We start from the raw sequence: 25,681 nt of genomic DNA, 5'->3' as shown, positions 1-25,681 counted from the left end.
CCTTCTCACTATTTTAGTTTTCTGTCTACTTCTCGCTCCCATTTTCAGTGCTTCTTTATTCCGACCTGAATGACTTGGGAGCCTAGTTTTTACAGCAGCAAGGTTTATTTTTAAATAAAGGCCCTGATTGTTGTCAGTACAGCTTGTGCACATACTTTGTGTGCACAGAGTGGCAGAGAAAGCATGGAAAATCCAGCAGCAATGCAGAGAGCTCGGGATCATGGACTGAGGCAACAGGGTAAAAACCTAATGACTTTTCTTTCCGTTCTGATTCTAACACGGGAGAAAAAAATTATCACAGTGTTTATCATTCGTACGATTTACATTCTTTATTTTTGATGATTTGCGACACGAAATGTGATATTTTAAGTGAGTGAGCGTTCAGGGGAACTGCGGAGAGCACAGAATTTATTCCACTCCTGGAATCTACCCCTCGGACATCCTGCCTTGTGTCCCAGATACCCATTTAGTATCCTCTCCATCTTAACTCTTTCTTCATTGCTGTTGAATATTACTTGCCTTGTAGCATTGTGGTTTAACATCTCAGGTCGTCACTCGCTATGTTAACATTGCAGTTAGCCATGTTCAAATTTAGTGCATTAAGATAACTGGGCCAAAATCTTCATTAACCCTGAAGTTTGTTTTTGCTTTGCTTCCAACAACAGCAGTTGGAATTATTAGTTATGAATTGAAAAATAATAATAATAATCCTTGCTTTTATAGCTCCTTATCACGTCGTCGAAGTCTCAAAGTGCTTCACAGAATATACTGTCAAGTGAATTGACTGTTTATTTTGTGGACGGGCCTTCTGCCACTCTGCCCCCACCTTCTGGAACTCCATCCCACAGTCCCTCCGCCTCGCCCCCTCCCTTGCCTCCTTCAAGACCGATTTCAAGACTCTCCTCTTCGACCGTGATTTCCATCACCTGCTTCCCCCCCGCCCTCCACCCTCCCCAATCCCGACCCCCAGCTCGGGTCCAAAACACTGACTGCTAGCCCTGAGACATCGTCTTGATGTGAAAGGCGCTATACAAATGTAATTTTGTTGTTGTTGAAACGCGGCACCCAATTGGCTGTCCCTGAAACAGTCACGGATTGAGTGACCAATTTTTTTCAATAAATCTCAAAATTCAGGCCAATATTTGCCAAAAAATGGTAAGAAAAAAAAGTTCTTTATTGTTATTAATGGTTTGAAGGTAAACTCCCGTGTGATTACTTGCCAAGTGTTGCTCAGTTCCTTGATACCTGCCGTATATTTTAAATACTTGGGACACTGGTCTAGTGTTTAGCAGCCAAAGAATAGTAAACAAATCTACCCAAGCAAGTTAATATGGGCTTATTTTTCATATTGAAGAAAAGAACATTAAATAAGTGCATATTTGGCTAGAATTTTTTTTAGAAAATAAACTTATTTTCAAATCGAGTTCCTTCCAAATAAGCACCTGTCTGCATTTGATGTATACACTGTGACCAAGTATTGTGTCCAACTATTATCACTGGGTTTAAATGTTGGGAGGCATAAATAAACTAAATAGCCAGAATGGAACTTTTTTTATATAAAGAGGCAATTTCTCAACTTCTTTGAAAGGTCAAAATGCATTTGAGAATTTATTTTATACTTTTGTTTGGCCTATTTTTAAAACATAATTACGGTCCATTTCCAAAGAAGCAAATGTTTATGTTTTACACCTCTGCATTCTCAGAGGTTTAGTAAGCAGTGAGTGAAGGGAATGTTGCTGAACGTATGTCTCTGTGTTCCGTATCAGATCAAACGCACTCTCGAAAGTTGTGCAATACAATTTTAATCACACTGAGCATCAAAAGGAAAACACAGCCTTGCAGTGCAAGAGATTAAACCTATCCAAATCTGTAATAAATCAGTAATTTCACGGACAGCATATAAAGTTTATTTTTTAAAAAAGAAAGATTGATTGAACTGCAAAGAAAAGTGTAAGAAAAAGCTTTGTTAGTGGAATGATTACTGTTAACCTTTGGCAAATTGTATACAAGGCTAGAGCTTGTATACAAGGCTGGAGTCCTGCAGCTCAGTGGTTAGAGCACGCGCCTTACAAGTGAAACACCTGGGTTCAATTCCAGGCAGGGCGAAACCTTGGGCAAGTTTCCTTACTCCACACACCTATTAATAATCCCTCCAAAACAATAATAAATTGATCATTTTCAGTCCATGACTGTTTGTGGGACACTGCTGTGCGGAATTGGCTGCCGTGTTTCGCCCACAAATATATGTCGATTCACTTTACTGTATATTCTGTAAAGCGCTTTGAGACGTCTAGAAGACGTGAAAAGCGCTATATCAAATGCAAGGATTATTATTATTAAGGCTGAGATTTGTATTACTAATATGTGACTTGTCCTAGGCAATGGGTGTCTATTTGTATGGGGAGCTGATGGTTGGTGAGGATGCCAGGCAGCAGAAGCTGGCTCGAAAGTGCTTTGCCATGCTTCAAGAGGAGATGGACCAGTCATCGCAGAAAGTGGTAGCTGAAATGATATTCTAGAGAAGCGAAGGACTGAAGAGGTAATTCCACAAAGATTTGAAAGCTAACCCGAGTGTGGAGAGTTTTAGAGAAAAGCAAGCGATTTTTGTTATAATTTCTCTTGCGTACTTCACCAATTCTGTATGTTACTTTGCAAGTATTATTACTATTGCTTTTTAAATTTTTTTTACTGTATAAGGTATTGATGGGAACCAATTTGACTACTTTCAATTTCATTCTTGAGAAACAAAACAAAATTATTAGAAGACAACAATTTATCTGCATTTTGCTACAAAATTTTAGTTAGAGTTTAGAAAAGTAGCCTTGTTAGAGAGTAAAATCTTTGGAGATCCAAGAATGGCTTGGAATTTTATTGTGATTTTAAAAAATGACCTGTGCGATTTCCTTTCTATTTAAAAAAAATTGGGATGAAGAGTTTCACTCTCTAGAACAAATAGCCCTCCAATATGAGAGGAAATTCATCTCTGTGGGCCAAGATGCTTAAAGTTTAGACAAGCTTCACCTTTTCTTTGTTCTTTCTCACCCCTGCTTTTCTGTTCATTCGTTGTTGTTGACTTGCAACACTTTTTTAATAATCCTTCACAGCATAGAAGGCCTAATCAACCTTCTATGCCCCATCTTCTGTGATCTGCATTTCCCCACCTACTGTGAAGTCCTGCAGCTCAGTAATTAGAGCCCTCGTCTCGCAAGTGAGAGGACCTGGGTTCGATTCTCGGCAGGGTGAAATGTTGGACAAGTTTCCTTACTCCACACGCCTCTGTTTACCTAGCAGTAAGTAGGAACCCGGTTGTTAGTCGATTAGCATATTGCTTTTCCGGAGATAATAATTCCTTTTTTAAAAAACATTTGGTCACTCAATCCACGACTGTTTATGGGACACTGCTGTGTAGAATTGGCTGCCATATTTCGCCCACAAAATGCATAGTCAATTCACTTTACAGCGTATTCTGTGAAGCATTTTGAGACGTCCTGAAGACGTGATGAAGCGCTATATCAAATGCAAGGATTATTATTATTATTATTGCCTGTTCCCTGTCAGCTCAGGCCTCCCTCACATCCCTGCCCACTCTGCTACATTTTTGACAGACAAGTTCTCAATCCTGATGCTTCAATCCCTCCACAGAATCAGAGTCCACCTGAAAACCTGTATGACTGTCTCTTCGGCCTTCTCCCCTATCTCTCCCGTCCATCCAGCTCCAGCTTCTGCTTTGTCTCTGCAAGCTGCTTTGAGCCGTTCTCCTGTGTTAAACATGCCTTATAAGTACAAGTTGTTGCTGTTGTTTCACCCATGTAATTAATGTCCAATATTTTCAGAAACCTTCCTGATCAGAATTTCACATAGTTTTCCATAACTTCCATAGCGTGTTCAGAATGTGCTTTACACTGCCTAGTAGGGTGCTTTTTCTAGTGGTTCCTGACGTGCACTCTTGCAAACCTCGTTGGACAGCCAGTAAGCTCCAGAATCTCTGGGATCAGTTGCTGAGAAGCTGTTGCAACGCAGTTGTAGGAATACTGACCACCACATTAAAGCAGTTGGAATCTGTGTCCACAAAACAATGTCCTGAAGTGACTGGCAGTTGCCGAACTTTGTGTTGACTTGAGAATATAGTAACACGCACAAAACACAATAGAAGTGTGAATTAGCCAGCCTCTGGGGAACAGTGGGCATAAGCACTTTCCTACCTTGGCTTTTATGAGCTTGCACCAATTGATTTTGAGGTGATATTACAAAAGTGTTGCACTTAATATAAAACTGTTAAGAGAATGAGTAAGAATTCCCCAGCTTCTAGTTAGTTTGTGGTTTAATTGAGGGGAAACAGGCATTTGTTACAAGCCCCTGGAATAATCCTGTACTGAGGGACATGAAACCGCATTGAAATCTTAGCCTATAGTTGCATTTATGTCATGCCCGAAGGTCACCTCCCAATCGTCTGTGTTGACACTTAACACAGAATCAATGTTGCTTGGTATGAAAGGCCGTTTTAGTGCAGCATGCTCCAAATAGTTGACAAATGATACAGTCCTGCTCCAGTCGATCTTTGCTGTTATTTGTGGAGAGTGCTTGCACTTTATTTAGTGATATTCACAGTCAAGTGCCTAACTTGGTAAGAAAAATGTTTATATAATGGCAGTGAACTATTTTGTACTCGAATAGAGGGGAAAAAAAGCGACTGTAACTTTACACCATCTCAGTTTACATAGAATTACACTGGAATGCTTATTGAAACTATTAGTAAATATTTTTTCAAATGCGATTATAACTTGTATGGATTCCAGGTACCTGTACTGTAATTTATTTTAGGCATTTGGTATCAGTTCTACCCCCACTCCATTTTCTCTTTTCTGGTCTCCGCAGAACCTCCAGTTTTGCTCTGAACGCCTGAGAAATGTGCCTCAGTGTAGCCTGCCCTGCCCTCAGCTCAGTGCCTTGCTGCCTGTATGTTGTCCATTTCCTGAAGCGGACTCGCTCCAGCTGACAATTTGAACTGAAACCCTCAAACCTATCCTGTGTAGGACTACTGCAGTCAGTTCAGAGATGAGATTGTTGTGGATTGCAGTCTCTTTGCATTGGTTTTAAATGGACAATGTGTTGGAACACAAATGTGCATCCCACAGCACAGGGCTGATCTCTCGCTTTGGCACATTCATGGGCTGAACATACAAGGCACTGAGCTGAGGGCAGGGCAGGCTACACTGAGGCACATCTCTCAGCCAGAGGAGAAGAGATAGTACTCTGAGAGAGTGGACAATCCAGTTCACTGCTTATTAACTGAGTTGAGAAATTTGACAGCTGAGCGCGTAAAACATGGGCACTTGCCTGATTGAATTCGTACGTTTTTTTTTAAAAAAGGAGTTGAGCAATAAAGTGGGGAAACATTTGTGGAGAACTGATGAAGCTGGAAAGCGTGAAGGTTTTCCCTGTGGATTAGTGAGTGCAGTGCTTGGATGAGTCACCACATAACCGCGTGCCTCTTGGTGAACATTTGTTGAGTAGCCAAGTCCGATGACTGATCTGTGTGCGACTCAGCATTAAAATGTTCAGCACTCAAATGTTCCCTTACCTTCAACCTTCAGATCCTGATCCAACTTCCTGCTGGGTGAATAGACCAGTTTGCTCCAGCTAATGTTTCTGTTCTCCACACTTTCAAGCAGGATCTATGCAGAACTACAACTGGATGTTGGCCCAGGACACTTCAGTGCTGGGAGCTCATCGACTGGAAACCAGACCGAGATTGCAGGACAGGGAGCTACCTTCTCTTGTAACTCTTTCCGCCTGTCAGCGAGGGCAAGATCATGTGATCTTCATGGTCGTGCTTCAAGCAGGTTTCCCAGCAGTGAAGATGGCGGCTTGCAGATTGCATTCCAGTGTCTGCCTTCGTTGGCCTTTCAGCACGAGTTCAGAAATGCAGGTTATATATAGGCCTGCGGTGTTGAAAATCACCCGATGGTCCCAAGTGGTTGTAAACGTGTTATTAAACAAGGTGGACAAATATTCATGCAGTGTCGCCAGTTTGATTTGCAGCTTAATAATAAATAGATTGTAGTTGAAAGTGCAGACGTTCAGAGTTTCTGAATTGTTTAGCCATAGTCTGGTCCCAGAAGTATTGAAGTGTCTGAATGTAACTCGTGGCCTACAGCTGAAATATTTCACATTACACGTTTATACAAGGAGCAGTGGACTTTAATTAGGTCTAAAGTTTTTTCTAAAAAAAACTCAAACATTTTTCAGTGTTTTCAAATTAGTGTTACTCAATATTTCATTTTTTGATTTTAAAATAGACGTTCTGTCACTAATACAAATGGTGGTACTCCCATCCCTTGCTCTCTATCTCTCCTCCCTCACTCCCACCACATAAAAACTAGATGTGAAGCTAGAGTTCTATCCATTGAACTTCAAACATTGCACTTTCTGTGACTCAGTACCACCTAACATGCATTAAGTGCAAAATACTGTATTTGGGAGAAAAAAAGAGAACTGCCTTGAATAATCCGAGTTGGAGAGAAGAATCAAATATTACTGGGGCACCAGTTAGCTAGGGATTATCCTGATTTAGCAGGTCCACTCCATTTACTTTGCTGGGCTACTGGTTTGAGACAGTGTGGGGGAAATGCTGATTTCTCAAGAGGCTTTTGAAAGCATCTCAAGTGGTGCTTTCCACTGGCATTTCTGCAGAGAGCGGGATACCTACCTTGCCATTCTTTTGTGGCCCCGGCAGATACATGGCTTGGCCTACTTGTATTGCCTGGTAATGCAGGCTTTATTGATTTGAGTTGGTGCATGGCTTGGGAAGAGTGTGAGGGGCGGGAAATAACAATTAAAAAAAAAATGTGGATTTACGATCAGTAGATTTCTATGCAGAACAGCGTGCTAGTGGAATAGTAGGTTTTTCTGAAACTTATCAATCACTCATGTTAATTTTCCATAAGCTCAGCAGAAGATTGTTTTTTTTAACAAAACATAATTATGTTTGTGCTGAGCCTTTCTTCCTATGAACATTCCTGTTGACTAAATGCCACATTTGGGCAGGTATTGCTACAGCATGATAATTAACAAGAGCACTTCCCGTTTACAAACTTCATTGATGCGGATGCCTGGAAACCGAGTGCTTGACTGTTTGAGTGGGTGGAGTGCGAATTATACCCTTAGCAAATCAAGACTCTTTCCTGCCCCCCCCTCCTGATTCCCTACCAGCCTCCACAGTGCTGAGAAATAAGAGTGACAGACCTGGCAAAGTTATTCACTGAGCAGCAGCTGAACATTTCTTTTTAATATAGTTTTTTTATATAAAAAAAGAGTATACATTTATTAGAAAGTACAGTAGCTGCTCATTAACTAACTGAAGATTGTTGTGGTGCAAATGATTGCAATCGAGGGCATTTTCAGAAATCGTATTAAGCCATTCTCAGTACCATTTCAGCTTGTACACTGTAGTGCATAACTTACATTTTTCTTATTTGGGGAGGAAAAGGTTTACCTTCTGCGCTGGAATGAAGTCGTTTGGAATGTATAATTTACATTTACGTTTGGGGGCGGTAGTGGGGGAGGGGGCAGGCAGGTAAATGGGATAAAATGGATTGCTCTTTCGAAGAGCCAGTATAAATACCATGGTCTGAATGTGCTGTATATTTCTATTGTTCTACTGTCATGATTGCTCGATTGGAGAAATGTGAGGTATTCTGAATCTATTGTGCTGAGTTGGCAGCAAGTTACCATGCTGGGGTCCTACATCTAGCCCAGAGTTTAGATGAATTTGGTTCAGAAAGAAAGGGCAAAGGGATAGAAATTGATTATTCGAAGATAATGAACAATAAAAATTTGGAAGGGGGGAATTAGTCACAATTCTATGGAAAAAAGCAGGTGAGTATCAAAACATTTGATCTACTTCAAATTGTTTTACAATCTGCAAGTTTCTTTACTGAAACTTGAAACAAAATGTGAATGTCACAAGTATTTAGTATATTGTTTAAAATACTGGTAGAAATATTACTAACATTAAATTACTTTGTACAATGGTGCAGGTGAGGAAAGTTTTGAGATGGACTTGTGGGGGCAAGGGAGGGAGCAAGGTGCCGGGACGGTAGGATGTCATTCCAAACGTTGGGGGCAGAGAGGCTAAAGGCCTGAAAGGCTGTAACTTGGTTGTAAGGTGCCATCCTATGTGAAAGGCCCAATAAAAGTGAAAGCTGTTGTTGAATAACCTGCATCCTGTTTAATGTTAATGTAGACAATGTGACTGAGCTACTCATAACATGGGGATATCTTCATATTTTATTTAGGTTTTGTGCGTTAAACGTTCTGGGCCACTGACATTTTGAATGCAAATAGTTTAGTTATTGCTCTATCGGCATCTGTTTCCTTACAATGGGATTGATCAAACCCAACCGATAACCGTGAGGAATTTTGGTAAAAGTTCTGTGGGTTTGGGAGAATGAAACTAAGTTCAACAAAACGACTGCTGGACGGAATCCTGCCTTGCTGTATGATTCTCCAAATCGTTGGAAGTTTTTCAAAATCCTGCTGCATCCACCGTTTAAAAGAAATACTTTGCAAAACTACAAAGTTGAAGCATTTTACAAAGTGAGAAATGGACTGTGTCCGTACGTCACACACACACACACACTGTGCGAGCCTTCCTGCATGCTGTTGTGACTGTGTGGGTTCCTGGCATGCTGATTTGTGACATGAGATAAAAATCACATTGCCAGGGATTACCACGTAGCCACTGCCTTCTCTGCTGCTGTTATGGAAACCGCAGAAAATGTAACAAACACAAGCTAAAAAATGATAGAACCTAAAGGTTCTCATTTGTAAACAAAGGAGGAAGATTATCACCATGCCAATGCACGCCATTGGGGTAATCCACCCATCGAGCCTGGCCTCTCTGGCGAGGTGCAGAGCTTAGCTGATTGGTGAACAGTGATTGTTGTTGCTTTGTTCACAGTGGCTAAGTTCTGCACCTGAAGAGAGGGAATGATGACTGGGGCATTGGAAACCTGTGGAAAATGTCAGCAAGATCTGCCGGGAATTCTTCTAAACTACGTGCACTATTGTTCCTTTATTGTTGATCAGAACTCCAGTAAATGTGGATTTCCTGATATCTGTGTATGCAGCGCAGGTGATATTTAGCTTTTATTAACGTCAGCATTTTGGGGGAACTGTGGGATTGTACTTCATTGTATGGTTCTCCATTGAATGGATGCCGATTGGGGGGCACAAAGAGCTCGGTGACACATGAGGGCATCGGGGGCTGGTGAGGATTGAGTGTGGAGGAGTGGACCTCTTTGACCGTGCCTTCAGCTCCCCTCTCAACTCTCTACCCCCTCCTTGCTCCCTCCCTTCCCTCCCCTTACCATTTCCCCCTTGCTCGGGTCCTGACCCAACTGTACAGCGCCTTGGGACGTCCTGCCGACATGAAAGGCGCTCAATAAATGGAATCTTGTTGTTGTTGTTGTTGTTGGAGGCTGTGGTCAGTGTGTTAGTGGAGGCTGTGGTCAGTGTGTTAGTGGAGGCTGTGGGGTCAGTGTGTTAGTGGAGGCTGTGGGGTCAGTGTGTTAGTGGAGGCTGTGGGGTCAGTGTGTTAGTGGAGGCTGTGGGGTCAGTGTGTTAGTGGAGGCTGTGGGGTCAGTGTTTTGGTGCAGGATGTGGTGTCACTGTGAGGCTGTGGTAAAGTTGTCCTTTTCAGTGACACCAGTGATAAACATTGGTGCGGGTGCCACTGTTTAGATATTTTCCGAGTAGCAATGGCTGTATTAAAAGTGCCATCTGTAGTTGGACCCAGAATTCAAGTGGTAAATCCGATTTCTTTATTTTCTAATCTTATTATATAATGCTGGATTAGACGGATTCCTGGACGATGATTAATGTTAGTATCTATGGGAAAAGTATTCTTGAGTCCGATTTTTAAAGGGCCTTATTGGCATTGATCCATCTAGCAACGCATAAAGTCTTCAAAGAAAGCGATATACTGTAATAACTTAACAGGATTGACAGAAGTGTAAATAATTCTGGATGGAATACCAAGAGAGATTGGCAGTGTCTTGATTGGATTAAAATAAAAAGGTTTAAACACCCTTGAGCGATGGAAAGGTAAGTGGGTCGTGGGACTCTCCAGGCCAGAGTTGCTGGCTTTTGTCTAAGCAAGTTCAGCTCAACACAGGTGAACTCGATTTAAAATTTGTTTTTCATTGCAATTTAATTTTAAACGTTTTAGTTTAGTGGTTTAGCTTTAATGGGATCTAATTTGCGGTATTTCTTGAATGTTTAGGTTGCAATCATTAAAAGGATATCCCATTGGAATTCCCATTGACCCTGGAGAAGTCATCACTTGGGATTACCACAGGGTGGTGTGACATGTTCTTACCAGAAGGAGTTCTCGTATGCACAGTTCTAGATATTTCACATACTTTACTTTAAACGGATTTCCATACTTTTTTGTGGATTTCTTATCAAAGAATCTATTATCAAGAAATACTGTAAATCAGATCAAAATAGCTAAAATTGATGCTGAGGTTTTACATAGTTTCTTAACTGAATGTTGACGCTTGTTGCAGTGATGGTGTGCGTGTGGGCCTCAAATGTATAAAACTGAGTATGGAGTTTTTTTTTCTTTAAATAGAGTAAATGTTGCCAAGACAAATGGAAAAGCAGTAAATCTTGAAACCAACGCAGATCATATAGTGCACAAAATTTATATATAACACATATTTAGGGCCATGTGTCGACATTTGAACACAATAAAATATACCACAAACTGAAATAAACATGAACTAACTGTGAGGTAAGCATTGGGTTGGAGTGGTTTTGCCAATATACAGGTGAGTACTAATGAGGGGGGTTAGAACTCAAGTGTTTTGGGTTGAGCGATGGTATTGCGTAACTTCTATATTGCCTAGTTTTACACATGTAATTGTAGTTCATGTTTCAGTGCAGAGACTGTGGATAAATGCACTGAGGAGCATGCTGGTGGGACTCAACTGTACAGATCAAGGGGATCCCTGCTTTGATCCCTGGACTGAACTGTGTTATCATCATCAGGAGAGTTGTGGGGAACTACAATTGAACTCAGTCTCCCCAAGCTGTTGATGGGGAATGGACAAAACAAACCAACTGCTATCCAGTGACCTCTGACAAAAAGTATGCGAAATATCTAGAACTGGTGATGCACTGGATTAGCACCGTCCTTTCATCTCTAGGGCCTGGGTTTGAATCCAGACTGTACTGAATCCACAACACAGTCCCTTTCTCTACCAGCTGTAAAAGCCCAACAAGAAGTTAAGTTTAGAGTCTGCCTGCTCTGGGCACAGATCCATATCAAAAAGTGGTGCTAAATAAGCAACCTCACTTGAGAGGCATAAATATATCCGGTGAAGAAATTGCTACATTGTTTAATATATTTTTAACGTTGGGTGTTAAGGCATATCGTTGGGGGAAAAACAGAGTTTTACTGTGTGACACCTAATCTTAATGCTGACGCTAAGTGCCCAGAATGCAAAAGAGTTCCCAAGGACACAGTCCTCAGTATTGATGAGCACAGAAGATGAGGTATAAACAAAATTCTGGTTAACATTTACAAATGTCAACTGAAGGTTAAGGTACCTGATTTGCTCTCATTTGCACCTTGACCAGCCCTATTAACAACAGCATCTTTATATAGCAGGGTAGCATCCCAGAGCGCTTACTTAAATTACCAGAAAGTAAAGCAATCTGGTGCGCATTAGATTTGGAGAATCCAGGGAAGCCAAGTAAAACCAGTGATCAAAATAGGTGATGATATTTTACAGTCAATATTTATCTCATGATAGATAGTATTTTTGACTAGGAAATTGAACAAGATTAGTGCAGGTGAGTACTTTCAAAGTGCTGGCATATGCACATTTATCTTAAAAGTGGTTTGTGGCTGGCCATCCTGTTACTTGGGCAAAGGAGTACATTATCATTTATACTTATAAACATATCTTACACACACACACTCGCACAGAGTCGACGGCTCCCACCCCCCATATAAAACCATATATCATGTGAACATCTTACACACATACCAAGTTCACCAAATGTAACCTAATTGCATCTTTAAGTTTATAAAAAGGTGCATATAGATAGTACGTTGAATGTTGCTGTAGATTCCAGCATGTTCTGTTTAGTTAAGAGTTTACAGAATTTTCCAGATCTCCAAAAATAGATTCCTCATTGTTGATTGTGTCTGTTTGTGTATATGTAACCTCAATATCTGTAAATGTTCATATGAGTGTATTCTGAACTCTTAAAAAGAATACCAGATCAGGATTAATATTTAATTTACTGGATATTTTTAATATAAAATACTTCAAAGTGCCCAGAATGTTTTGCTTTTATATAATTATCAGTTTAAAGTACATTATACAATTTACAAATAACTTTCATATGCATTCCCAAGGGCTTGGAAAACAGAAGAATCTTTTTATTTCTGAAGCAATTTGAAACTGAGTAATGTTGTTGGAACTTGCAAGTATAAACAAGGCGATAAGAAATTGTTCAAAAGAGCTTGAGAAACCAATGCGCCTATATAAGGGGGTTTGACATTGTAGTTCGTCCCTCACAAAAAAACTTGCCAACAACATTACTCTCAAGCATATCAATCTTCAAATGAATTATTTTTCTCTGTGCTGGTACCATTTAAAAAAAAAAGAAGTATTTAGATTGTTCCCAAGAGTATCTTTGTCTTACCCTAAGCTGTATTCAAGGTACATAAAACTGCCAATATAAGTTAAAAATATATAAATCAAGTTTTATAGTGTTTAGGTATACAGTGTGTAGTGCATCCACCACAGTCCACCGTATCAGAGAAGGTGTGTAGTCTGCTTCATATCTGCTGAGACCACCCTAGCCATTAGGGCTTTGGCTTGCAGGGTTAACAGGAGCTGAGTGGGATGACTCCCTGCCACCAGTGACTGGTCTGCCCTTCCAGGTCCTGCTGATGCGCTAGGCTGGCTGTGCTGTCATCAGCAGTGCCCTGGAATACTGCGGCTCTGCATGGCTCAGGAACAGGACCGATTACCAAGACTGCCACAGTGGGCTCAATTCTGACATTCCATTGCAAACCTGCCACCTTGGACCCAGTTCAGCTCCAAGGAGACCACCCTTACCTCTCCCCCAAGGAGGACAGTCACTAGTTGGTCATTTGACATCTGACAAGCACAGGTTTGAGCTCTCACTAGGTGGATTGTAGGTACCAGGAACACCTTGAGCTTCCTGGTGGTCAACACAGCTCAGCATGAAATATGTGAGAGTATTGCCACCATCTTCCTGTCCGCAACTCGGGCACATGTCCCTTCCTGTTGAGCGATGGTCCCACCTGTTGGAGGTGCGAAGTTTAAGTAGCTCCTGATTGCCTCTGAAGGCCAGTCAAGGTGGATTCCAGACCCTGGATGTATGAACGTGCGTTCGCAACTTAAGACTCCACTTTGCAGCAGTTGTCAACCCAAGCCTCAGAGTATCCTCATCAGCTATCTGCGGGCATCTGCCTTCAGCGTGGTGGGAGGACCTTTACAGGACAGCTTGTGACATGCCAGCCATCTTGATATTCTTGAGGTTGAAGTGTAATGCCATGTACTGTTGCTTGCGTTTTTCTGATAGTTGAAAGTGCTACTAAAACACTGCAAATCTCGGATATAGTGAAAATGTCCACTGATGGTGTCCTGACCAACAATCTCCTGAATAAAACTGGTCGTTCACTTCAAGGCTGTTTGTGTGACACTGCTGTGCATAAATTGGCTGTTATTTCCACCTACAAAACGGTCAGTGCACTTTACAGTATACCCTGTAACCTGTGAAGCGCTTTGGGACGCATCCCCCCCAATACCCCCCCCCCCCCCCCCAGATGAAAGATGCAATTCCAAATGTAAGGATTATTATTCTAAATGCTTTGTTATTTCATGCAGGTTTATAATTTGGGATGCTCATATCTTTGTTAGCCTCTATTGGTTGAAGTTTGGATTGGACCTGATCTCTTGTGCCTACTGAGCTGATAACAGTTACTATCTTACATACTGGCTCAGTTCAGCAGGAACAGGAGTTGGGCCCCTACACAAAATACACTACAAAAGTGGGACGTCTACCAAGTGTTTCCTGCAAATAAATGGAGTAAAGAGGAAAACAAGACATCAGCTAATCCACATTCCAACACTGAACCACTTCTGAGTTCTTTAAAAAAGAATGAACATTCCTTCTGTTTCTGATTAAGGTATGAAAGCTTGCTTGCTTGCTTGCTTGTACTTGTTGGTTACATTCACAATCAATAAAAGAGATGCTAATATGAGAAAATGTCCAAGATGTTCATGTCTGTCTGTCAAATAGAAATTCACAATGTTTACTTAGTTTGGAATTTTACATATAGGTGTCAGCTTTGTTCATTTGGTAGCACTCTTCCCTCCCACAATGACCTATCTTCCTTGGTCACTCTTATCCAGCTCTCTCTCCACCACTCTCAAATCCCTTGCTCCCCTCACTTCCCGAATCATCCCCTACTCATGAAAGTCTCCATTGTACATCAGCCACCTCCGCTCCCTTAAAGTACAGGTGTGTGCTGCTGAACGCACCTGGCTTAAATTGAACTTAACAGTCCATCTGGAGTTTGACTGGACCTTATCAAATCTTACTGCTTCGCCCTCGCCTCCACTAAATCATTGTTCTATTCCAAGACAAACGTGGAAGCCAAGGACAACCCCAGGATCCTCTTCATCATCAACCAGCTCCTCCACTCACCCTGTCATGCCTAACCCATCCTCACCTCCAATGCCAACTACGAGACAATTCTGGACTTCCTCAAATCCAAAGTCAAGGGAGTCCGCTCAGCTGCCTCTGCCCTTCCGTCTATTACCCCCTCCCCCTCACATCCCAGCCCCTACCAATCCTTCCCTCCACACCTTCAAACCTGTCTCCCACTCCTCCCTCACCACCACTATAACCCTCATGAAACCGACCACCTGCTCCCTCGACCCCATCCCTACCCCTCGCCTTACCTCCTAGCTCCACCTCCTTGCCCCTCCACTCACAGACATCATTTACCTCTCTGTCCACTGGTACCATTCCCACCCCTTTAAAAACAGTCATCACTCCTATCCTTAAAAAAACCCTCCATGGACCCAATCCTGCTCTCAAACTACTGCCCCATCTCCAACCTCCCTTTCCTCTCCAAGGTCCTGGAACAAGTCGTTGTTTCCCAGTTTCGCTCCTTCCTCTATCGCTACTCCCTTCATAAACCCTTCCAATCAAACAGCCCTGGTCAAATTGACAAATTACATTCTGTCCATCTGCGATCAGGGCTCCCTCTGCCTCCTTGTCCTCCTTGACCTCTCTGCTGCCTTCGACACTGTTGACCACTCTATCCTCATCCATCGCGTCTCACACCTTAACCTCCACAGTGTATCCTTGAATGGTTGAGATGTAACTCTCACATCACCTGTACTTCATCTCCACAAAGGGTTTCTCCTCTAGCCTTGTACGGTGTTCCTCAGGGCTCTATCCTTAGTCCGCTCCTCTTCAATATCTATGTGCTCCCTCTTGGTGACATCATCCGCAGACATGGGGTCAACTTCCACATGTATGTGGATGAGACCCAACTGTACCTTTCTGCCTCCACTCTTGACTCCAGGATCACTGCTGTCCTGGCAAAACGTCTGTCAGACATCAAGTCCTGGGTGAGAGCTAACTTTCTTCAGTTGAATGTCAACAAGACCGAGGCTCTCCTGATTGGCTCCTGTCAGTGCCTCCTCACCTCAGGCGCTGACAGCATCACCATCCATGGATACACACTCCACTTTTCTAAGCCAGTCTGGAACCTTGGGGTCTTGTTTGACCCTCAACTATCCTTTCTACCCCTCATCTGCGCCATGACCCGTTCTGCCTTCCCCCACCTCCGCAACGTTGCCCGGCTCTGCTACTGTCTCACACCACAGGCCGCCAAAACCCTCATACATCCACCCTCATTCATTACATCCAGCCTTGACTATGCAAACTCCTTGCTTGTTAGCCTCCCCAACTCCTCCCTCCATAGGCCGCAGATCATTCAGAACTCTGCAGCCCGTGTCCTCTCCAGCACCAGGCTCCGTGACCCTATCACCCCCATCGTCGCCTGACTCCACTGACTTCCCATCCCACAGAGGATACAGTTCAAGATCCTGGTCTTCACTCTCAAAGCCCTTCATGATCTTGCTCTCCCTACCTCTGCGACCTCCTAACCCCCTACCATCCTGCTCACTCCCGCTGCTGAGTGGGCTCCAGCCTGCTTTACGTTCCCCGCCTTGCCCACCCTACCATTGGCAAGCGGGCCTTCTGGCACTCTGCCCCCACCCTCTGGAACTCCATTCCGCAGTCCCTCTGCCTCGCCCACTCCCTTGCCTTCTTCAAGAACCATCTCAAGACCATCCTCTTCGACCTTGCTTTCGATCATCCTGCTTCCCCGCTGCCCTCCACCCTCCTCAATCCCGACTCCCCAGCTCGGGTCCGAAACATTGACTGTCCAGCACCTTGGGACGTCTTCCTGATGTGAGAGGGGCTATACAAATGTAGTTTTGTTGTTGTTGAGTCAGATCCCATGTTGGGACCTGAGCTCAGTCACAGCTCAAGGAATATCCATGCCTGACGATTCCATAACAATACTGGGGAAATGATACATTGTCAGAAGTGACATTCTTCGGATCAGTTGCTGAACCAAAACCCATCGGCACGATTCAAAAAGAGAAGGGAGTTTCTCCTGGTGACTCAGCCAACAATCTCCTAGGGGCAAATCACTTTATGATTGATTGTGGAACATTATGTGCAAAATTAGCTGCCACGTTCACCTTCAGTCATAACACTTCACAAAAAAATACTCTATGAAGCTGCATTGTGATAAACCGCTTATCAAATGCAAAGATGATTATTATATAGCTTATCTTTTGGTTACAGACATAATAAAGGTGAAATTTGTTTAACTCCAACCTGTTAATATCTAAAGAAGTTGCCTGGCCTGTGTAAGAGAGTAGCCCCCACTCTCTCACCCCCACCTACTCAGCTGCAAGTGCTTGAGCATATATCCTGCTAACAGACACTCCAATGCTGTGATCCAACAAGGCTTAATTTAGTTTTTATTCTGCTGGATAGAGGATTTTTTTTACCCTTAAACATCGATAAAATGATCCTTGGTGCGTGGGGGAAAAAAACCTTGGCTTTAGAACAATGCATGTGCAAAGATCTTCAGTTTTTTTTTATATGCTACTGTTGTTTCTTTGTAATAAAGATGACAGAGATGAGTGTTCGAGCAGGGAGCCAACCCTTGTGGAACAGAATTTGTTGAACAGTCAAAAAACAAGGGTTTATACAACTGCTAAAATAATCAAGACACAAAAAGTCATTCAAAATTAATCTTCTGGGGGTAAAGAATGCAAGTGAGCATGCAATAAAGAGCCCAGAGAAAGCAGCATCTGTGAGCTTCCCGACATGAAGAAGTTTATGACATTCATTTGTAATTAAAGTTGAAGTTTGAGTACTTTGAAGCAATTCATCTTACTTGGATCCTGCAACAATATGCCTGACAGACTTGAAATGTATACAAATATCCATCTTGCTTCAGTCTCCTGTATCACATTTGTTTTTGTGTATGCAGGCAGATTAAGCTTAACCTTTAAGTAACTGCTATGAATACATGTGTTGTCAAGCACCACACAACAAATTTTACCTTACCCATAGTTACGTCCAAACATTATACAAAGTGTGTATAACCAAGATCCAAATAGTGAATTCATTAATGAATTCATTTTGTAGCAATTACTTATATATGCATATCCCTTTTGCACAGTTTAATGTTGGGAGGTGGTGAGGGCAAGGAGACCTGAAATATATGGGATATTTTGTTTTATTTCACTCAAATTAATTTCTGACTCACAATGAGGAAACGAGCTGGAGACCTGAATCTCATATGAAACCAATTGCGATGGAAGGGGAATAAGTTCTGGAGTTTACAACAATTTTTTTCTTGTACAATGACTTCAGAAAAAGACACATGGTGCGTTGGAGTAAACAGCAGGTAGCTTGGGGGCAGGTAATTACTAAATGCATTTTTGGCAAATGGTAACTGCTGAGCATATAGTTTAGCAGACAGCAGATGTTTAAAAAATCAAAACTATGGTGTCATTTCTCCTATTTCCCACAATTCCCACATCCACACCATTTTTGCCTCATTTCTCTTGCAATTTATATAGCTCTCTTCATGTCAGGAGGACATCTAAAAAGTGTGTAATTTATTGGAAAATGCACTTTTTTTAGTGGAACAAGACAGCTGATTTTCACACAGCAAGTTTTTTTTCCTTTAGGAGAAGGAAGCACTGGATGCAAGAGATTGGAACTGGGGACTTTTAAAGCACTTTTATTTGGTAATGTTCTTCAAAGAACCAGTCAGCGTTTATGGATCTTATCAGATTAATGCAGGGACCAGCATTCTTTGGTGTGGTTTTAAAGTGTGAAACAAAATGTTCTCTGTTGTACCACCTAGTGTTAGATTCATTATATTCCTGTAGTCTCCAGTTAGATCCCTGAAATTCAGTTGTAGCATTCTCTAGCCATGTTTTCTGTGCTTTTTAACTTAGGGTTGCAGTCCACACACTGACCTCTAGTGACAATGCAAGCCCAGGATTAAGAAAAATATACGTTTCACATTTTTGAAATTCAAGACATCACTCAAATACCTAACCATTCATCAGTGCCACATGACCACCTAAATTAAGGCAGTGTATCTAAGCTTGGATAAAAACATTGGTGGATACCCCAAGTTGCCTTCCACAGCACAAGGTAAATGTCAAGCAGTGTGAATAGGCAGTAAAAATATCTACAGTTTATTCAGGTCAGCCTGCGTCAGACACTAGGAATGTGAAAGCAGATGTCTCCTTTTAAAGAAGCACAGAGTTTCAATGGATCTCTTTGGCATAACTGCATCATAAAACCAGAAAAAAACCCTGCTCATTTATCCTTCATACTCTGTTCTTGCAGGCAAGAGGTTTGTCACTGAACTAATTTGTACTATGTTTAAAACGAAGGTTGGGCCCAGGCTCAAAACAGAATAGACTTGGAGTTCCTACGTTAATTTGCCTACAAATACACAGTCACTACACTTTACAGTAAAATTGTTTGAAACTTGTGGCATTTTAACAATTGGATAAGGCGCTACATCAAATGCTAGGATTATTATATTATTAATTACCAGTGCCTATCATGGACTCCTGCAGCATAAAGGTTATAACAACAACAGCTTGCACTTATATAGTGCCCTCCACGCAGGGTAGCGTCTCAGAGGTCTTAACTGTGGTGGAGCCTGACTCCGAGCCGGGGGGAGGTGGGTGTAAGCACGGTCGAAGAGGAAAGTTTTCAGGTGGGACTTGAAAGAGGGAAGAGGGAAGGTAGAGGAATTGAGAGCGAGTGTTCCAGAGTTTTGAGGCGTAGTAGCTGAAAGCGCAACCTCCAATGGTGGGGAGGGTGCGAGGGATGAGCAGGAGGCTGGAGACTTTATAAGGTGCTCTATCAAATACAAGGATTATTATTATAACACATTATTATTACTATTATACATTATTATTATTATACATTATGTGGAGTCCTGTAGCTCAGTAGTTAGAGCACTCGCCTTGCAAGCGAGGCACCTGGGTTCAATTCCAGGCAGGGGAAACCTTGGGCAAGTTTCTTTACTCCAAACACCTAATAATATTCCCTCCAAAAAACAAAATAATAATAAATTGGTAATTTTCAATCCACGACTGTTTGTGGGACACTGCTGTGCACAATTGGGACGTCCTCCCGACGTGAAAGGCGCTCTATAAATGGAATCTTGTTGTTGTGCGCAATTGGTTGCCGAGTTTCGCCCACAAATATACAGTCAATTCACTTTACAGCATATTCCGTGAAGCTCTTTGAGACGTCTAGAAGACGTGAAAAGCTCTGTATCAAATGCAAGGATTATTATTATTATTATTGCAACACATGAATCTCGCACTTCCATATCACATTCCCTATACACCTGGTTAATTGTGGGCAAGCATCATTCTCCAGTTGCTCTAATAGTAAGATAAAGACAGTGACAACACAATCTGCAGCATTATTATTTTTATTTAACTGCTCACTCTGCTACAAGTTCAGAACTAAGACATTTAAAGACTGCAATACACTTATCACCAACTAACATACAGAATAAGGCAGAGAATCCTGTGCCTGGTGTTATACAGAGTTTTGCTGCTTATAATTTCCTGATTTTTAAAAAAAACGGATCCATTAACAGGGTTTTTACAACACAATGTTTGCAGTCAAAATATTAGAAAAATAAATGTGAAAAAACAATTGTTTAAACTATCGATCTATTATATAAACAAATACAACTTTCAATCAACTAGACATAATTACTGGAATGAGTGAAATACACCTTTCAGTGGGGTGTGTGTTGGTTGCACTGTCCTGGGTTGGGTTTCTGACAGAACTTCTTGCAGAAGTTTGATGGTCATCTGAGACTGATAATCTGTGGAATCTTTGTGCCGTTGCTTGTTTTGTCTGTGGGCAATACTACCCAGTAGCTCAAAAACTCCATCAGCAGCATCTCCAGTTAGAGTCAACTGCAACAACAACAACAAATCACATTTGTATAGCGCCTTTCACGTCAGGAGGACGTCCCAAAGACTGCAACAAAGAGGGCACAGAAATGTGGATATTTGAAGAGAGACAAAAACACATCACCCCTATTTAAATGCTTTAGCAATATGAGAGTTCCTTAACTTACAGAACTTAATATAAAAAGAATTATTGAAAATATAATTTAAAAAGTATTGTGCATTTTTATTTGCTTACAACTATTATAACCCCAATAAGACACAACTTTGTACCATTAATAGACTCCACAAAAAAGTCTTAACTGAAGCAAATGTTAATATTCACTCTACAGCCATTTAAAAATGTAAACATATTATTATTTTGAGATAGGTGAGGAAGGGAAAAATATTGCACACACACAAGACCATGTTAGACCTAATTCTGCACTAGCTCTCTGAGACTACCAGCCAGCGAGTCACATCCTGAACTCAAATGTTTCAGGTGTGACTTTTCCATCCTTATGTACATTTGTAGATCTTCCAGGCAGCTCCATATTTAGAAGCAAAAATCCAAGATTGTAATGTGTAGTGTTTATCCCTGCGATTAATGTAAGATCCAGGCAGTAACAGAACCAGGCAGGTATATATACCATTGGCCTACCCAACTACTGCTGTGGATCAGTGGCTTTTGGTCCCATCTAGCATCACTTCTAGGTTTGTTAGTGACCTCAAAGACACTACATACTGCCCTCAGGGACTATTAGTTTTACCTGAAGGTGCTTCAAACGGTTAATTTCAGAGTTGCCAGCTCTGACATAGTTTTTGAAATTCTCTGTGTTCTTTGAATCAAACATGACAAGAAAAATGCCGATGCAAGTTGTGGAATGTTTTTGAAGCTTGAAACTCTAAAACAACAAAGGATTATTTAAAATCCAGAAAACAAGGCAGTAAAGCGCGTTTCTCTCAATGATGGATTACCTGCATAAATGCTCCATGTACAGCATATTCCTTATGCTGTGTGGATTTGCTGTTTATTGCAAAGGAAAACTGCAAAGCACTTGTTTTTTCAGAACTTGTAACAAGGATCAAGTGTAGTCATTCTGATTTGCAGTCACTCAACTATTTCATTCTAAACCTGCTCTGCTAAATATTTTATTTGCCTCCAACAGAACCTCAACATGTTCTGAATAGTAACCCAGCTAAAAGGTGGGAAATTGAATTCCTTGACATTTCTACAACTTTAAAAGCTTGAGCAACTGAAGCTCGCAGTTTTTCCTACTGGTGATCAGGACCTTTGTAAACCAACAATGATAGGTGATGAGAACATCATTCATCTACTGTTCCTCTGGAGTGCTCCAGGAAGTTACGAGGTGTGGAGGCCCTCTTGCATTCTGTAAGACATAGTCCTGGTAAGCTTCTAGATCTGCTATCCAACGGACACCTCAGTTTCAAAGCACTTTGTCACATTACACTGGTCCAAACAGGTACTTAATGTACACAGGTATACCATACCTTTTATAGTGCTCCTCAATATTACACTAGCTTGGGTATAATGTGGACTTGCGTACTTCTTCATGTACACAGTACGCAGCCATAATAGATCATATATCAGCAAAACACTCCAGAATGTTAACAATATTTTCTACACATGATCACTGGCCAGTGAAGCTACACAATGGGTGTTAAATTCTACCCATTCAGTCACTTCAAATGTTGTCATCTGAATATCGAGTGCTGAATGCAGTCCTAGGGCACTGGATTTGAAATGGTTATTCAATTGCTGGTCATTCGATCGCTGATGAAACGGAGCTAAATTAATGTCCATTTTACGCTTTATTCTCCCTGGATTTGTACATCTGGCACCTGCAATGCCACTCTCAGTAAACCCAGAACCTTCAATCAAAGTCATCGGTGCTGTTTTAGTAAAAACCTACCAACAAGAACATAAGGCAGTGAAATGAAGAGACCAGATTATGGCAATCAACAAAGGACAATGATAACTTATTGTCGTTCACAAATCACAGCGGATCACATTTCCGAGTACTTACAAGTTGCACAGATTCCTTAGCTATTCCATGGCCGCCAGCAGAACACAGCAGAAAGCTCATAATAAGGTGATTGGTCATGTCTTTCAGAGGACTTTGCTCTGTGCTGAGGTGCCTCGCAGTTAAAGCAGTTTGCAGGTCCTCGAGATTCAAGTGGGTCGCATTGACAAGCACCTTTAGATGGTCATACAGCAGCTTCACATCTGCCTGAGGGAGGATGGGGCGGTGGGGGTGGGGGGGGTTGGGAGGACATGACAGTAGACTATAATGATCAATACTTTTGGAAAAGAACAATAACAACAAATTACATTTGTATAGTGTCTTTCATGTCAGGAGGACGTCCCAAGGCGCTGGACAGTCAGGGATCTGTACCCGAGTAGTTAGATTCACTTTCAGTATCTATACCTCTGATAAATCAGTATGTGCGCAAATCATTGTGTGGATTATTAACTAGATAGAGTACATACACACATGAATGTCTCAGTGGCCAGTGAGATAGAACAAACAGAATCCAGGCAAAGTGGAAAATTCTGATCCACTCTGCTCTCCACTGCCAGATTAATTTATAGGGCACTTGGCCAGCGTCTGCTTTTTTCATAATGTAAGGAAGCAAAGAGAGTCTCTTAACAGATGCGATCAACATTTTGGGTGTGGGAAAGCAATGGAAAACTCCTCCAGCAGTTCAATTAGAAATCACGCTGACAAGGATCAATGAAATCCCATCATAATGCAATTTGACCTGAACCTGTGAGATGTTCTGATCTCAGTTAACATTTCAGGGCAACTTTTCTATTAAGTTTAAGGTTTATTTCTAGGCAAGGGGGGCATTAAGCATTCGCTCTGACAGAGTTGAATTTCTGGCCAGTGGAACAAATCAGAATATAAAATTGCCCATATCACTGTTCAGATTATAATAATATATAACATATTATAGCACTAAGCTGCATGCAACAAGGGATTCAGCAGATTTTACAGTGAAATAGGTTATAGAGACAACTGAAACAACTCTAATACTGATGCTAGTCTGAGGCATCCTATTCAGCACAAAGTTCTGACAGATTGCTTTTAGCCATTACTAGACGCTTACTCGATCCGAGATTGCTAGCATCAAATACATTTGCTAAAATTTTACATTTGGTCTCTCTCCTACACCCCACTCCCATCCTGAGTTCTTATTCTTAAAGAATTTCAGGCTTTCGAGTTTATACTCAAGCACATTTTGTATTTTTGTTCTGCGTCTTTTTGGAATTTATCTTTGGGAATGTTGCGTGCTATGATTTAGAAATGGCTCCTCAATACCAAACACTTCTCTCCCACTGGCCCTCACTGGGGCATACTTCTGCAGGGGAAACCTAGCTAGTCTCCAATATTACTCAAGGGCGCATTTTTCAGGCATACATTTGGACAGTGAGTGCTGTCAGGCTACTTGAGTGAAGGGAAGAGAGGAAAATGGAGCAGTGGGAAATGGGGGTTAGAATCTTAATAATAATGCTTGTATTTCACATAGTGCCTTATCATGTTGTTGAAATGCCTCAAAGTGTTTCACAGGATTTTGTTTTAATGTAGAGTACAGTGATTGCATTTTGTGGGCAAAGGCGGCAGACAATTGCGCACAGCAATGTGGAACAACAAGCCATGAAATGATTTATCAATATTACTTGGGGGATTTTGGGCCAGGACACCAGGAGAAACTCCCTTCTATTTTTGAATAGTGCCATGGGATCTCTAACGTCGACCTGACCAGACATGCAGGATCTCAGTTTAACAACTCATCCAAAGGGTTGCGACTTTGGCAATACTGCATTACCCAGCAATGGATTATAGTGTCATCTTAGACTATGAACTCAGTCTCGATGTGGGGCTTGAAACTTCTGATTCAGAAGCAAGAGAGTGCTACCAATACAGCAGGCTAAATTTTCCCTTCCTTATCCCTTTGTAACATGTCTTCAATAACCTTGGCTGCGATCAGCTAATTCACACAGACCAGAGACCTGGAACCTTTATGGTTACACACTGAACCCAAATGTTTCATAAAACCGAATCAGTTACCAATCAATCAACTGTTTAGATTTTGTCAGCCACAAATGAGTAGAAAATCCCTGTGTCATCTATGCTGGAAAATTGGTCAGAGTGAGCAGGCACAGCTTGAAGCTCAGTCATTTCATATGCTGGAAATTCATTATAACATTAAAGCCAAAAGCTAGAATGAGTGAACAGCAGAGGTTTAGACTTGTGCTGTGCTTTTTTTATCCCTTGCCAATTTTCTTCCCCTTTCTCCTGTCCTCAAGGCGTTTCACTCCCTCTGGCATTCATGCCGTGTGAAATTAAGTGTCAGCTATTTGACTGGTGGTGATGGGGGTGGGATGGAAAACAATATCACAGCCTGATCTGATCTGATCTTTACACTTTGTGGGACATTGCTGCACGCAAATCAGCTGCCACGTTTAACTACAAAATACTGTAAAATCTTGTGGCGTACTCTGAGATATCTGACTGACGCGATAAGGCCCTATATCAAAGCTCATGGCCTTGGATTGCCCTGTTAGTGAAATACCATTTTTTTAAAATTAAATCAAAGGGAACAACCTCACACCCAGGAATTAGGCAATCTCAGGCACTCAGTCACTGATCACAGGCTAATCTCTTTCCCAGGGGAGAGCTATACACTTCTGATCACTGAACCTGTAGCATATTGCTTAAGAGCAGGATAGCAGCCCATCCTTTGAACTTGGGAGGTATACAGCACAAACATCAAGTCTGTGCTGGTGCTTTTCTCTATGTGAACTTCCTAATCCAACCCCACTCTCCTGCTCGCTCCCCATATTACTTTGTATTAAGCATTTATCTAAATTCCCTATAAAAAAATTTTTTGACAACATGTGGCAGACAGCCACATTCCAACCACCTTCTGTGCAAAGATGTTTAACTTCCCTTCAATTCCCTTTATTGCGATCTTAACCGTGTCCCCTCTTGTTAGTGGCCGTGTACAAATGAGAAAGAGAAAATGACAATCTATTTGTTCTATAAAATGTGTGT

The 25,681-nt window shown here is 41.6% G+C and overlaps 2 protein-coding genes across 3 annotated transcripts in view; one reads left to right on the top strand and one right to left on the bottom strand.

The window, feature by feature from the left end:
• The window catches only part of aopep (aminopeptidase O (putative)), a 198,632-nt gene extending 186,284 nt beyond the window's left edge, over window positions 1–12,348 (top strand). Inside the window, exons 15-16 of one of the 2 annotated variants that reach the window (XM_007899975.2) lie at window positions 2,379–2,539; window positions 10,946–12,348. In XM_007899975.2, coding sequence (XP_007898166.2) covers window positions 2,379–2,519 — 141 coding nt within the window. In that variant the 3' untranslated portion in view covers window positions 2,520–2,539; window positions 10,946–12,348. Of the gene's footprint in view, window positions 1–2,378; window positions 2,540–5,669; window positions 6,116–10,945 lie in introns of those variants that run through there. The other variant, XM_007899978.2, reaches the window with a different exon arrangement.
• A 7,764-nt stretch (window positions 12,349–20,112) lies between these two features.
• Window positions 20,113–25,681, bottom strand: part of fancc (FA complementation group C) — an 80,599-nt gene continuing 75,030 nt past the window's right edge. The window contains exons 13-14 of the mRNA XM_042333363.1: window positions 22,649–22,852; window positions 20,113–20,627 (exon numbers count right to left, since the gene is read on the bottom strand). Of these exons, the coding sequence (XP_042189297.1) occupies window positions 20,418–20,627; window positions 22,649–22,852 (414 nt within the window). The 3' untranslated portion in view covers window positions 20,113–20,417. The remainder of the gene's footprint in view (window positions 20,628–22,648; window positions 22,853–25,681) is intronic.

This window comes from Callorhinchus milii, unplaced genomic scaffold (assembly GCF_018977255.1).
Source record: "Callorhinchus milii isolate IMCB2004 unplaced genomic scaffold, IMCB_Cmil_1.0 Scaffold1, whole genome shotgun sequence".
Lineage (NCBI taxonomy): Eukaryota > Metazoa > Chordata > Chondrichthyes > Chimaeriformes > Callorhinchidae > Callorhinchus > Callorhinchus milii.
Note: the sequence above shows the minus strand (reverse complement) of the source record. Positions and strands in the feature narration are given on the sequence as shown.